Genomic DNA, 15,662 nt, shown 5'->3' with positions numbered 1-15,662 from the left:
TTGAACATAACACAAACAAATGGAAAAGTATAACATGCTCAAAGTTTGAAATAATTAATATTGTTAAAATGACCATACTACCCAAGGCAATCTACAGATTCAATGCAACCCCTATCAAAATATCAAAGGCATTTTTTAAAGAGCTAGAACAAATAATTCTAAAATTTGTATGAAAACACAAAAGACCCCAAACAGCAAAAGCAATCTTGAGAAAGAAGAACCAAGCTGGCAGTATCACAATCCTTGATTTCAAACTATACTACAAAGCTCCAGTAATCAAAACACTACAGTACTGGCACAAAAACACACACCTAGATCAATGGAACAGAATAGAGAGCCCAGAAGTGAACCCACATGTATATGGTCAATTAATCTATGACAAAGGAGGCAAGACTATAAATTGAGGAAAAGACATCCTCTTCAATAAAGGGTGTTGGAAAAATTGGACAGCCACATGAGAAAGAATCCAACTGAACTATTTTCTCACACCATACACAAAAATAAACTCAAAATTAATTAAAGGTGTAAATGTAAGACCTGAAGCCATAAAACTCCTAGAAGAAAACATACACAGTATGATCTTTGACATGTCTTAGCAATTTTTTTGGATAAGTCTCTTCAGGCAAGGGAAACAAAAGCAATTTTAAAAATGGAACTAAATTGGGCTTCCCTGGTGGCACAGTGGTTGAGAGTCCACCTGCCGATGCACGGGACATGGGTTCGTGCCCCAGTCCAGGAAGATCCCACATGCCGCAGAGCAGCTAGGCCCGTGAGCCATGGCCGCCGAGCCTGCGTGTCCGGAGCCTGTGCTCTGCAACAGGAGAGGCCACAACAGTGAGAGGCCCATGTACCGCAAAAAAAAAAAAAAAAAAAAAAAAAAGAACTAAATCAAACTAAAAAGCCTTTGCACAGTAAAGGAAACTATCAGAAAGGTTGCCAACTGAGTAGGTTATTTGCAAATGATACATCTGATAAGGAGGTATAAACCAAAATATACAAAGAACCCATACAATTCAACATCAAAGAAACAAACAACTCAGTTAAAAAATGGGCAGAGGACCTGAATAGACACTTTTTCAAAGAAGATATGTGTATAGCCAACAGGCACATGAAAAGATGTTCAGCATCTCTAGTCATCGGGGAAATGCAAATCAAACCAACAATGAGCATCACCTCAGACCTGTCAGAGTGGCTATTATCAAAAAAAACCCAAATAATTGTTGGTAAAGATGTGGAGAAAAGGGAACCCTCATGCACTGTTGGTGGGAATATAAATTGCTGTAGCCACTGTGGAAAACGGTATGGAGGTTCCTCAAAAAATTAAAAAATAAAACTACCATATGATTCAACAATTCCACTCCTGGGTATTTATTCAAAGAAATGTAAACAATAATTTGAAAATAAATATGCACCCCTATGTTTATTGCAGCATTATTTATAATAGCCAAGGTATGGAAGCAATCTAAATACTCATTTATAGATTAATGGATAAAAATGATGTGAGATTATATATATATATAGAAAAGATGGACTAATAGCCTAAAAAAAAAAGAATGAAATCTTGCCAACTGCAACAACAAGGGTAGACCTAGAGGGTATTATGCTAAGGGAAATACGTCATAGAAAGACAAGTAGCATATGATTTCACTTATATGTGGAATCCAAAAAACAAAATAAATGAACAGACATAAAACAGAAACAGAGTCATAGGTACAGAGAACAAACAGGTGGTTGCCAGAGGGAAGAGGGGTGGAGGAATGAAAGAAATAGATGAGGGAGATTAAGAGGTACAAACTTAAAAAAAAATATTTGACAATGGAGGAAAGACACTTTAACCATATCTTACAGATTTCATACAATTGCATTGTCATCTTTCTGATAAAGAAATTTTTCTCTGTTGTAATTTTGAAAGCTTATATATTTACATATATATTTATAATGCACTAGAATGCTAGTAAATATAGAACAATTTTATAGCAAATGAAATTTGAATTTACAAATTATTTTCTCAAAGCTATTCAGGTTCTATCAGAAAAGAAAAAGCAAAGCAGTTATTCAATAAACTGACATGTTTTATTACTTCAATCCATGCTAAAGCTGCTTTAGTATTTGGAAGAAGTGATACCTCTAAGACTTCTTACTAAACAAGTTCCAGTGCTCTCCATGGGGAGAGTCTAGACACTTACTGCAAAATAGGTAAAACAACAAGATTTGCTTCACTTAGATTATCAGAACATTATCATTGCTATGTTTTTTTACACAGGAAATAGAGTGCTGTGTGTAATGTAATGCTGTGTTTCTTCCAAACACCAATAGTTAATGCATAAGAATTTGTGAATATTCCATATGAATTTTGAGCTTGGTGAAGTATTTGAGAAATGAAATCACCCTTATTTAATGCTTAAACTCTTACAGCATACCCACACTGGGTAGCAAAACTGAATGATACTCAGTTAGACAGCGGGAGCCCTCTCCGATGGGAATGTAAGGCTACTGGAAAACCCAGACCTACATACCGTTGGCTGAAGAATGGAGTACCCCTCTTGCTTCAGGTACTGTTGGTAACCTTAGCCTGTTTGAGTGTAATTTTAGAAGGATTTCACAAAGGATAAGCTATCTTGCTTTAGTCTTATTGAAAGCCATTTCTTACGTATCCCTTATATTTGGAATTAGAAAAATAACATATATAAACAAGATTTTCTTTTAATTTTAATTGCCTTATTACTTTCTTGAGTAATATAGCACTTCTTTAAACATTATTCTATCCTATAAATTCATTCAAAAATATCAATGATTATCATAGATGTATTGCCATTTCCAGCAGACTTTTAGACATCATCTAGTTTATTGCTGTCACTTTGCAGATGATGGAGTTATCTCCAAGAAGTAAAGTGACTTGCCCAAGATCATATATCTAGTAAGAGGTGAGACTGAAAGAGAATCCTGGTCTTCTGTGTCCTGGGCACATTCTTCACAACATCCTGCTACATACTGAAAAGTTTATTTTTAGTAAATCTATTGCATTCTTTTATTTTACTTTTTATTTTTTAACATCTTTATTGGAGTATAAGTGCTTTACAATGGTGTGTTAGTTTCTGCTGCATAACAAAGTGAATCAGCTATACATTTACATATATCCCCATATCTCCTCCTTCTTGTGTCTCCCTCCCACCCTCCCTATCCCACCCCTCTAGGTGGTCACAAAGCACCGAGCTGATCTCCCTGTGCTATGCAGCTGCTTCCCACTAGCTATCTATTTTACATTTGGTAGTGTATATATGTCCATGCCACTCTCTCACTTCATCCCAGCTTACCCTTCCCATTCCCGTGCCCTCAAAACAACTTAATACCTACTGAATTTGAGAATAAATCGATTACTATTTAAAATAAGAATAATTGTTATAATTTCAGCTCTTTCCCTTGTTGTGGCCTTTCCAGGAAGGAGGACAAAACGGGAATAGTTCACTATTTATGGACAAAAGAGAGAGAAAGCTTGAAATTCCAAACACAGCTTCTGCCCAGGTCCTGTCATTACCAAAGGATCTCGTCTGACATTTGCCTCTTTGGGCTTTGGTTTGCTCTTTTGTAAAATGAAGAGATTGGATCAGATCATCCCCACAGTCCCATTGAGCTCCGATATTCCCTTATTCTAAAACCAGTTAGTCCAAAACAGAACACAGTTACGCAAAAAGACAGACACAAATAAAAAGAACAATAGAGCTGTTAAGGAAAACTGAGGGGGAGGGAGTGGGAATCCTGAGATAGTGGTTCATTGCCTGTCTCTCTCTAATTCTCTGGGATATCAGTTAAACCTTGAGATGGGATCTGTGCTAGTTATATTTTCAACTGTCACATCCAAGTAAAGTGAATTCCACTGACAGATAATAGTCTGTTAAGTGAATGGGTTAATTTTTAAAATGATGTCAAATTTCTTGGCATCTTCGTTGATAGGTAATCAAAGCACTGCTCACTAAAATTAAAAGAATGATTTGTTTGGCATTAAGTAGATAAGACACCTGGTTGTTTAACAGCATTTTAAATTTAAAATTTGCTTTTCAAATGTGTTATTGGCCTCAGTTTACCTCAGTTTGCTCATGCTCAATACTCTGTTTCCTATATTGTTTCATCTGACCAGTTTACATTTTCTGACCAATAGTTCTATACAGAATCCAGTTGCAAGACAGTTCTTTTATTTGTGTTACTGCGTTGGGAAGTGAGAGAAAAGGCACATTTCTGACCGGATTAATGTAGTAAAGAGATTCTTGTGATGACCTGGTCTGTATTTAACCTTGATCCCATGTATATACAGTCTCGATCCTTTTACCATTTGAACTCCTGCTTCTCCTTTGTAAAATGAATTCAAATAAAAGCAGTATCAGCTGATTGTATTTCATAAGCTTAACTAATATACCAAACAAAAACAGCTTATTTTAAAAACATAACCAAAAGTAAAACTCATAAGTATAACTACAGGAAAATATAGTAATAATTAGGTTTCTGACTGAGAAATAGTTGTATTTTACATAAGATGTTATATTAGAATAATGAACAGAAGATTTGTGTTCCTAAGTTGTCAAATAATGTTCAATTGCATTAATCAGAGGCTTTTCTGTCTTGATCTAGGAGAGAGTAACTGTAAAATCTCTATGATTTGTTCACTGTCTATATCTATTTTTTTTTATTCCATTACAGAGTAGGGTTGAGATGGTTAATGGAGTATTGATGATCCACAATGTGAATCAATCAGATGCTGGAATGTATCAGTGTTTGGCTGAAAATAAATATGGAGCCATTTATGGGAGTGCTGAGCTGAAGATTCTAGGTATGCAATTTCTAAGTAAATAAAGAGGAAAAAAATGTTGCTTCTTTTCATGCTCTAATTCTTACTATACTGAAGGTTTATGATGTGATCGTGAAAACCTATTTTATGGTTTGAAAAGAAATACTATGTCTTGCTGATATGTATTTTTTAAGCTTGAGGAGACAAGTATACATGGTGTACAGTTTATCCCATAACTTTCTACAAGATTTTCTCTAATTTTAGTTTTAACCCTAACAGGTTTATACAATATGTCTTTTCTATGGCATTAAAAAAAATCATATAAGAAAAATATGTTAACTTTCAAGGAAGAATGCTTTAAGGGTAGGGAATCAGAATGTAGGTTTTCAACACAGCAGCGCTTAATATTCTCCCAAGCAGCTCCTACCTACCAGTAGGAGTGTGGCTCCTGCAAGGTGGGACTCCTAAGTAAATCGCCCTCTCTTGAAGTGTCATCAACCATTGTCACCCTTCCAGGTTGATGAAAGCCTTTCTGAAGCCAGGCCAACAAGCTCCTAGTGTTACACTCTTGAGAATATAACCACAACACAAGCACTACTTCACTCTTTACTACAAGAAAAATTCAGTCCAGGGGAATAAGCTACCCTGATTGAACATGGTTCAGTTTCTGGAATGGATTTTACTTTTTCCTACTCGCATGATTCTCTAAGCTTTTGTTCTGGGATTATTATAATACAAAGAGGGAGACTTAGATGGTCTTAGTGCACCATCTCCCAAACATGGCAGGAGCCTAAGTGTGCTTTGTACTTTCCACTGACTCAAAGCAGAACATTAACAGAAACACCCAAGATCTCTGGAATCTGAAAAGGCACCATTCACATATCAGCTGTGTGATAAATCAAAAACCATAAATCAAATTGAATAATGAATGTTTACATTTGAAATTTCTTCACATTATCACAAATCCATCCAAAATAGATATAGGAGTCCACGTTTCAATGTCGTACATACTAACCAATCAAATATTAATGTACTTTCCTGTCAGCTCATACTCCAACATTTCTGAATTAAAAAGCTGATTCAGCTTTCACCTAGTTAATGTTTAATCCAGAAACACTCTCAAATGTGTCCCTTTCTCATTCACTAGACATATTTTCAAAATTATGTTTAATAAGGTATATTCCCAGCAGGCAACCAAAAATATCACCTGCAATCTTCCTATAAATTCCTTAACTTTTCTTTCAATTTTTTAATCCATCTCAATTGGTACCTTTTTTGTGTGTGTTGCATCTTTTAATGTTGTGTGCCATGCATTATACCGATATGTGATGGACATAAAAAACATGAAATATTCATTAAATTGTCATATTAGCATAAATAAATGTCTCAGATACAGTAAACTTGTATACATATTTCCAGTTTCTCTTTAAGATTCAAAGGTGACTTTTTTTTAAATTTGTTTTTGTCTCTCTGTCACGTGTTGTTTTAGTCCAGCATTCTCAACCACAGCTACCTACTGGAATTTCCTGGGAAGTTTAATCAAAACTGTCTTATAATGATCAGGCCTAGATGAATAATTGCAAACAATGAAATAAAATTTTAATTGAAATTTAAATAATTCAATTTCTTAAAAATATATTTCTTTTAAAGCTACATTTAATTTTGTATACTATTAAAATAAAATATGCATTGAGACTCATAGATAGGAAATGGGCTACACAGGATTGCCTTCTATACAGATAACCTCCATTTTTCCAAAGGAAGCCCAAAATAGACTTCTGTGTCCAGCCCCTTCACCTTTTGTCCAAAGTGCTCATTAGTCTTTCACAATTAAAGTTGATAATCGTAATTAAAGTATCTCATTCTTTGAAACAGCCTTTGTCTCTGGGCCGCACAATTGTACGGAACTATCACCTGCTGATGGAAAGAAAAGCCAATAAGATAGCTACTAAATAATAATGAATTAAATTTCAAGTGAGTGCCTTTTACATGTGTAGATATCCTATGATTTTATTAGAAATGCATTCCAAAGATAAAGTTGCCAAATCTTGGTGAATCATCCATTAGAGGTTATTGTCATTGCTTGTGGTAGAACTAACCTTTTACTTTTTCACAGCTTCAGCTCCCACTTTTACACTGAATCAACTGAAGAAAACAATAATTATTACTAAAGACCAAGAAGTCATCATAGAGTGCAAACCCCAAGGCTCTCCAAAACCAACCATCACTTGGAAGAAGGGAGACAAAGCAGTTAGAGAGAATAAAAGGTTAGAAGTCTATTTCATAATTCAAACTCTTAATATCAGACTTTTTCAATGCAGATGATACAAACAAAGTATATGTCTTGCCATAATTGTGAGATATATGTCATGAACTGACTGAACTATGGTTTTGTCTACATAGTGATTAAAAAATATCAAATGATTTATAAAGAAAAAAGTTATACCTCAATATAGCCAGACTTCTTTGCTTCAGTGGTGTTTCAGCACCAGTTGGGAATTTCACCAGGTTATGAAGAAAGCAAGCACTTTCATTAAATTAGTAATTTTTGGTTTTCATTTGAGTCTGCCGATTTGAAGATTCACAAGTGATCTATGATAATTTTTAGAGATTGGATTCTCATTTCAATGTTAATATTAATAATACTATAAATATACCCTGGATCTTCTGGATAATCACTTTATGACAGAATACTTCCAAGTGAAATTTGTGCCGAAGTTTGCATTTTTGTTTTCAATCACACTGATGCATAATACTATAGAATTATCTCAATTGCCACAGGCAAATGAGAAATGTTCAGAGAACTATTTAACATGTACAGGTTTGTCTTTGGTATGTAAAGCCAAAGGATACCACAGGAATACAAATGGGGAAAGGTGATGAGAGAATCAAATAGCTGCATGACAGTCTATATATGGCAAATTTGAAAGTCCCATGCTTTACCAATCATTATCATGTGGTGTTTTAGCTTTGGCAAAATATTATCCTTCTTTATGTTAAAATAATGTTGTGTATGTTGTTTTACAGTTTTGTTTTTCATTTGATCTATAAAGATAAGGAGTTTATGTTTTGTTTTATGTTTGGGTCTCTGTAAATATATAGCTAAAATAATTTAAGTCAGCATTAGGGGTCCATTTAAGCAATTATTTAAGTAATTTTGGAATATTTTGAAATACTTGAAAAATTTCTTTAGAATGTATATATATATATATATATATATATATATATATATATATTTCCCATTCAATTCTGAGAAACACTGTTTTAAATTGCTTGTCTCTGATGAAATAATTTATGAATGATTGGATTTCGTCCAGGCCCAAGGACCTACGCTGCCTGGAAAAGGTGATAACCTAGAATTGACATGGGTCATAATGGACATTTTGTTTTGAAAAAAATTTCTCTTTCTTAGTGGAGGTAGGGTTGGGCAGCAAGTCACACACTGTGAGATCAGTGTTGCATTTCGTTGAATTGCCTTTGGTTGAGTTACATATGGTCGAATTGAAGTTTTTTGGATTATTGCTCAGAAATATGAAAAAGAAAACTGACACAAATCTTTCATTAAAGCAGAAGAAAATTAATTCATCATATACCAGTAAGAACATATTTACATTGCTTGGTTACCATTTTTTCTGAACGTATTGAATTTTTTCATAATATCATCAAAATATATATGCCATATTAGTACAAGCCATTCCATTTGAAATGCATTACTTTGTTTTATGTTTGTGGATGGCATGTGAGCCTTGTCTTATTTATTTCAGTTCACCATAGAATGTTCCTCATCAACTATTCAGAGACATCACATTGAGTTTAAAAATGTGGCATCTCTTTTGTCAAAGCAAAAGTACTGAGAGAGGAACAGGATTATGGGTTTTCTATTACAACAAATATGAGCATAATAAATTTTTATTTTCCAGAAGTTAAAAAGTATACTTTGTGAATTTTCCATTTTTCTTGCTCACTTTTCTATTCACTGCTAACCCCTTGGGTTAATGAGACAAATACAATGGCTTCAAACTCAGATCACTCAATTTTTCCAGATCTAAATATTTCTGGTCAAAGTGCTATTTAGGAAAAAGGCTGAAAGATGTTTTCATTTAAGTAAAAGGCAGATTTGGACACAATTACTTAGCATTGTGTTACCCTGATATGTTTATATCATAATAGGTCTGTAAACTGGTTTAATTTAATAACAAAGATCAAAGATAATAGTGCATTTTTATTTTTTTGGCCGCATCTGCACGACATGCAAGATCTTAGTTCCCTGACTAAGGATTAAACCCATGCCCCCTGCAGTGGAAGCAGAGTCTTAACCACTGGGCCACCAGGGAAGTCCCAAAAGGGCATTTTTATTCTTAAAAATTGACAGGACCACTTGCAAAATATAATTTTTAGTTGTGTACAATTTACTACCACACTGAGACTTCAGATTTCACAAAGAATACAATCTAGTTGGGTATAAAAATTATAAATGTTCAAATATTAAAATAAGAGGCTAAAATTTAATTAACAATAGAAAGAATTCCACAAAGTAGTGTAAGAAGACACACATAGATATTTGGACAACTGTACATTCTAAAAATATGAATGGAAACTTGAAACTTAAAATTTGAATTATATGCATTATGCATTCTTTAAAATAGCATCTCAGTTACACATGACAACTTATTTCCTTACATATATTTTAGATTGTTTGTCTCTGTTACAAAGCACCTCAACCATTTGTAAGAATTGTAAATATAAGCTTAAGTGGAAAGGGAGATGTTAGAAAACAGTTAAGGCTTTGAAAAGTTTGGGTCATATGTATTTCACATGGGGCTACAGATTCAAATCATGGTTTATTTTGTTGTAATATAAGTATATTCACCATTCATGTGATCTTCATCAAGTATGTCCCCCACTCATGCAAACTACAACTGGAAAAAAAATGTGAAACGAATAGTTTTGCCCTTCATTCATAATCTTCACAGTTATTTGGTGTCTTTCCAAATTAAAGATTGAAACAGCAAATGGCAGTTTCCTACATGGGCAAATAAAGACTAGTATTACATTGGGGAAAAGGTTTTAAAGTAATAATATATCATAAGAGGAACATTTAAGTGTGAGAAACATATCCCAAAGCATAAAATTGTGTCCAGAGCAATAGCATAAAAATGTAATAAAAGCTTTTAATTGCAGAAAAATATGTTACCTAATCATCTGAAAACATGTCAGAAACTCAAAACGGTGAATTTGCCTCTAGCATTAATTTCAATTTAACTCTAAACTGTAAATGCAATGTTATAACAACTGGAGGTTAATAGTCATTTGTTTTATCAATAGAGTGTCAAACAATTTATTAGCTTACCTTTTCTGCCTCATTTTCATGGAATGTCCCCAAATTCAGTTTCATTTTGTTTGTTTTGGGAGGGATACTTCAAAACACAGACTTCTTTGAATTTATCTGTTTCACTAAAGAAATACATAAACTATTATTCTAAAGTTTAAAATTTAGTAAGGAATAACTAGAACACAACATGAATCTTAGAAGAAATATGATTAACAAATAAGTTGTCTGATTATATATTACAAAATATTTCATTCATTTGGCCCTAAATGATACATCTAAAGTATGTAAGAAAATGGATTATATTAGAGTTTGTGAGTTGCTTGTAGTCATTTGTTGTTTATATTACAGAATGAGTAGTTTATATCAGAAAATGATCAGTATCAACTGCTGTTCAAACATTAAATCATATTATTACTAATAATGATGATAATTACTCATAAGTCTGTAACATTTATAATTTACAGAGCACTTTAACATTGTGGGTAACAGAACCCAGTGTGTATAAGAGGAAGACTATGAGTTTTCAACAAGATACTTAATTTTCTTACTTATAAAATTGGAATCTAAAAGAGTAACCTTGTTAGGTTCTGAAAAATAAATGAAATTTTGTGTGTAAAATACATTGGCTGGTGTATGGCATTCAGTAAGTGCTCAATGAATGTTACCATGGTGACGAAGTTGTTGCTGCTGAAGTTGGCAGTGGTGGTGTTGGTGATGACGATGGTATCATTTGAGGCTTTGAATCTTTGCATACTGGTCTCAATTTTTGTTATCAATAGTTCTGAGAAACTTTAACACTTTCCTACCCTTTCTCTACCAATTAAGGGAAAGATACCTGAACTAAGTTATTATCTGGCATTAAAGGAGTCTTTGGGGCCTTCCATGTGACAAATTTGTTAATCTGTGTCCCTAAATTGACATTCTTTGTCCATCACACCCCAAACCACTTCTTGGCATCTATTCCTGGTGTGGCCATTCTCACCAATCTTACCTGCTCCTAGTTCAGTATCATTGAGATAATTTCTGAACTAGCAGGTTGAATAGTTTCTTGTTCCATGATCAGTATTTTAGGCCATGTGAATATACATATAGATAAATATACATGGGGAGTTAATGGAAATAGAGAAGAAGATTTTAAAACTATATTTAATTTTTTTCTTTTAAGGAATCTCTTGGTTTTGCCCCATTGCTTTTAAAGATCACCAGCACATATACACTTAAGTTCCTTTATCAATCATGTCCATTTTCATACTAAAAGGAATTTGCTCCAGGAGTACTAAGACATGAAACAGTCCATGGGGATTTTCTCCTCTAGTATACTTTCATTCAGAATGTTCCGCTCATCAAACTCATATTAGATTTTCACTTCAGCTCATTATTTCCATTACTTGGCCATTAACTTTTGTTAAAATATAATCACCCAGAGACACTCCAGCAGCGCACAGATATTAAGCTTGCATTATTCCTTGTTCATTTCCTGTACTTTTTGTGGACAAAGATAATTTTGGCTGAAATGAAGAATACATAGTTTTTGGTAAAGGCATGATTTGTTTCCTTTCCATCTGCATGTATATAAACTGTTATTGCAATGCATAGAATATGCCATAACTGTTTTAAAAATTTTTTACTATTATTGGAATAAGTACCAATTTTCATTTCTAGATGGGGGCGGTGGGTACCAGTTACAGAGATAATAGACTATAATTCAGATGGGTGCTAAAGAAACCCTGCCTCCCAAAATATAAAAAGTATCCTATGGAGGGACAGTATTATAGCATAATTTTTCTTTTATGGGTCTAATCTAAGGAAAGACTTGTCCAAAATCCCTTGTAATAATCCCCTCCTCACCAGAGGAGCTTCAGAATGGCGAAGTTTCCAACTTACTCATTTAACACACACAGAAAATCACACTTGGAGTGCCCATTAGTTGACTTCTAGTGGGAATTCATGTTGTGTTTATTAGGCAACAATGATCAGGCTCACATACTGACTCACAGAAATATGGAAAAATATATTCTTAGCACAAGCCCTGAAGGACACTGTTACTGAGGGGAAAGCAGGGTCTTCTTTCATTTTCTAAGGAAAAAGAGGAATTCATGGGTATAATTAAGGTCTTGTTTCTGTCTCTTTGTTTCCTTCTACATGCTGTGTCTGCTAATGAACAAGCTGTTTCGTTGTTTCTTCTGTGACAATGTCTTTTACATATTAAGAACATAAAACAATATAGACCCTAGGTATCTTGCTTTTTTCAGGGTCTAAGAAATTGTATAATTAGGGAACATGAACATTCATATATCAAGAATATATCAGTTGACTTCCTTTATTAATTAAAATCTATGTTTTCAAAGGAAATAAAATAAAATAGCATTTATCTAAGGGAAGAGAAGGTTGATAGCTGATTTCATAAGTTTTAATATGTGTGAACTGCTTGCAATCTACAATGTTTTATCTACAATGTTTATCAGGGACTGTGACATCCCCACCAAGCTTAAGGGGATGAGGAGGAAATGGCCTTACATTCATTATGGTGGGGTTAGGATGCTGACTTCCTGGTTTCAAAAGCTAACTGCAGAAGGTCCTGCCTAATTAACTTTCTCTTTAAAATGTTAGCAAAACACTAAAGAGGAAAAAATGCAAAGCCATAGGAGCATTGGAAATTAACCAATGTAGATGAACAAATTTTTGGCCTCTAGGAGGAATCATGCCATCAATTAAAAATGGGCTCAATTACGGAATGCTCAAGGGCTATTAAAACGTAGGTCCCTGAAACTACAACTAAATCAATATAAGAAATCAAAAGTGAGTCTTCCACTAACTGCCTTCCACCCTCTATAATATTTTATCTTTAATTACACTGGACTCTCATAATTCCCCAAAGCAGGTTATTCATTTTCTCACCTTGTAAACTTTACACAAACTTCTCCCTTCTCTCTCCTCCCCTTCCTTGTAGCATGCTGGTCAACCTCAATAACACTTGAAATCCTAACTCAAAAGACAGAACTCTCTTCTTATGCTTTTTCACCATTGGAAATGCTCAAGCAGATACAATAATCAAAGAGTTGTAGTTAGTAGGAAGTTAGATAAATGATTTCACTCAACTTCTAACTTTTAATTTAGTTCCCAACATGTGCCAATTCACAACCCTCTGATTTAGATACTCTCATCTCTAATATACCAATTTTGAAACTTAAAGAGATTAAATGACTTGTTCAAGGTCATCCATCATAAAGCTGAGCTTTAAAAATCAGTCTGATGCTAGTCAATGATTCTGTGATAATCTTTAATAGTCAGATTGTCTAGCAGTGACAATCTATATGGAGAATAGTGATTGAATTCCTTCTTAGTGTCCATGATGTTTCTGATAATTCTGATTCACCTTCCCTGTCTATACTCAAAAGCTGCATGAACAACTTCATAGGCAGTTTTCACACACACACACACACACACACACACACACACACATACATACACACACACACTCTGACAAATATTCAGAAAATCCTCCAAATAAAGAACTAAATTTGAATCTAACAAAAGCCTTCCAACAAAAGCCATGGAGCCAAACTAAAAACCAAGAGACACAATGGTCAAAATTTCACCTTGCTTTTATTTTTTCCTTTCTCCATCTTACCTTATGATAAACTAAACCACATAGGTATTGATTGACAGTCCAGTTATAAGAAATATTATTTGTTCTTTAGTTTCAGTGACACATTGATCAATTGATCAAGTGTTATAGAAAAAATAATTCTAAAGATGCCATTATTGTGATGTTTCTGGGCTGTGCTCAAATATTTTTCCCATTGTAGATCTCCCTTATTTTGAGGGATACCCAATGTTTCTAAACTTGGTCTTCCTCAGACAATGAATCACCCCAAATTATTCAAATTTATTGAGTAACAACGTGCTCACACTATGACAAATAGTTGAATGGGAATGGAAGATCAAAAGAATTCTCACATTTTCAGATGATTCCATTTTCAAAAGTATGTTTAGATAATATAACAATGATCATGAATATTCAAATTAATGACATTCGTTTAAATACAAAACATGCATGTAAGAAAGCTTCAAATTATTTGTTCCTAACATTTCCCAAATTTAAGGTCGCAGAAAATCTAAATGTTTCTCTTCAAAGGTCTTCACACTTTTTTCATGATCTCACCATCAGTTTGTTTCATTTCCACTTTTTTAAAAAATTGTTAAATATAACAAAATGTGCCTCAGTTCCCAAGGGGAGGTAACACTGAGGAAGTCAATTAATTTAAGCTGCAAATGACAACAAAATAATTCTGGCTCTGTTGTGCTATGAAAACCTCCAGTTTGTGGCTTTACATTGCTAGCTAATTACTAGTTTAGCAAATACTTCATAAATTCTACTTCTAATTATAGTTCATTTACCCCAGTTACTATAAATTGCTGCACAAGTTGCTTAGTTATGCTCTCCACACAGGCACAACTTGAACAAATCATTAATTGCTAAAAGGCTTTTCTTTTCCAAAAGCCCCCCAGACTACAACGTTCAGCTTAATTTGTCCTTAATACAAACAACATCTAAAATACTTGGGAATTCAAGCATCTAAGTACATACTACTGACTGATCCTACTATCTCACCAAGTGACTCTTCAGTGAATATAAAATAGTGAAAAGAGATGATTCCAGGGATGTTTAGAAAAAAAGTATTTTATGATGGACATTTTTAGCTTCCTCTGAGAGTTACAGAGTCACTTCTGTTCAGTTTTTGCATAAATCAGCATCTAATTTAACTATGGTTGACTCATAATGGGAATTAGTGGGCTGGTTACAAATTAGGGCATAGATACAATAACCTTGAAAACAATGAAAAACAACCCGCAGATCATTTCTGTAAAAGATAGCATACACACATGTAATCATTAGCATGCTTTCTTCTCTTTGCTCAAATAACAGAGTTATTTATCAGTTAAGGTTAGATAGATAGATGGATAGATTGATAGATAGATAAATAGATGATAGATAGAAAAATATAAGATGACCACTATGTTCTTAGTTGTATTTAGAGGTTTCAGGGTACCAATTTATTTTTGTTTGTCTCTCTTTTCAGTTGTAAATAGGAGCTCATGCCAAATTGCCGAGACACTGTTCTGTTTAATTCAATTTATTTCAGGGAAAACAAAACTTTATTCAACATATACTGAATGTAAAACACTATGCCTGTTCATACCGAAACAAGTAAGACAGAACCTCAACCCTCAAGGTGGCACCTGTTTAAAGGGCAATAAAAGTAACTCATAGATAATTATAAAACAGGATATTTAAGGTAATAATAACATAGGATTATTAACACAGGATCTTTAATAGATACTATTTAGGTAATATTAACAGGATAATTAAGACAACAATAAAAATAAATACCTTTTATTGAGAATTGGTTATTTTATCTAGGCAGTACTTAATATCAATCCTCAAAATAAGGTACCATTGTAAGGGACATATAATCAACCTCATTTTAAATAGAGTAATTGAGTCACAGAGAGATTGCCTAAAGCCACACACATAGTAAGTTACAG

At 33.6% G+C, this 15,662-nt stretch overlaps 1 protein-coding gene across 1 annotated transcript in view; it reads left to right on the top strand.

Moving 5' to 3' along the window:
* CNTN5 (contactin 5) overlaps window positions 1-15,662 on the top strand; it is a 1,437,259-nt gene that overhangs the window by 1,128,220 nt on the left and 293,377 nt on the right. The window contains exons 11-13 of the mRNA XM_065881340.1: window positions 2,416-2,552; window positions 4,693-4,822; window positions 6,897-7,047. Coding sequence (XP_065737412.1) covers window positions 2,416-2,552; window positions 4,693-4,822; window positions 6,897-7,047 — 418 coding nt within the window. The remainder of the gene's footprint in view (window positions 1-2,415; window positions 2,553-4,692; window positions 4,823-6,896; window positions 7,048-15,662) is intronic.

This window comes from Phocoena phocoena, chromosome 8 (genome assembly GCF_963924675.1).
Source record: "Phocoena phocoena chromosome 8, mPhoPho1.1, whole genome shotgun sequence".
Classification (NCBI taxonomy): Eukaryota; Metazoa; Chordata; class Mammalia; order Artiodactyla; family Phocoenidae; genus Phocoena; species Phocoena phocoena.
Note: the sequence above shows the minus strand (reverse complement) of the source record. Positions and strands in the feature narration are given on the sequence as shown.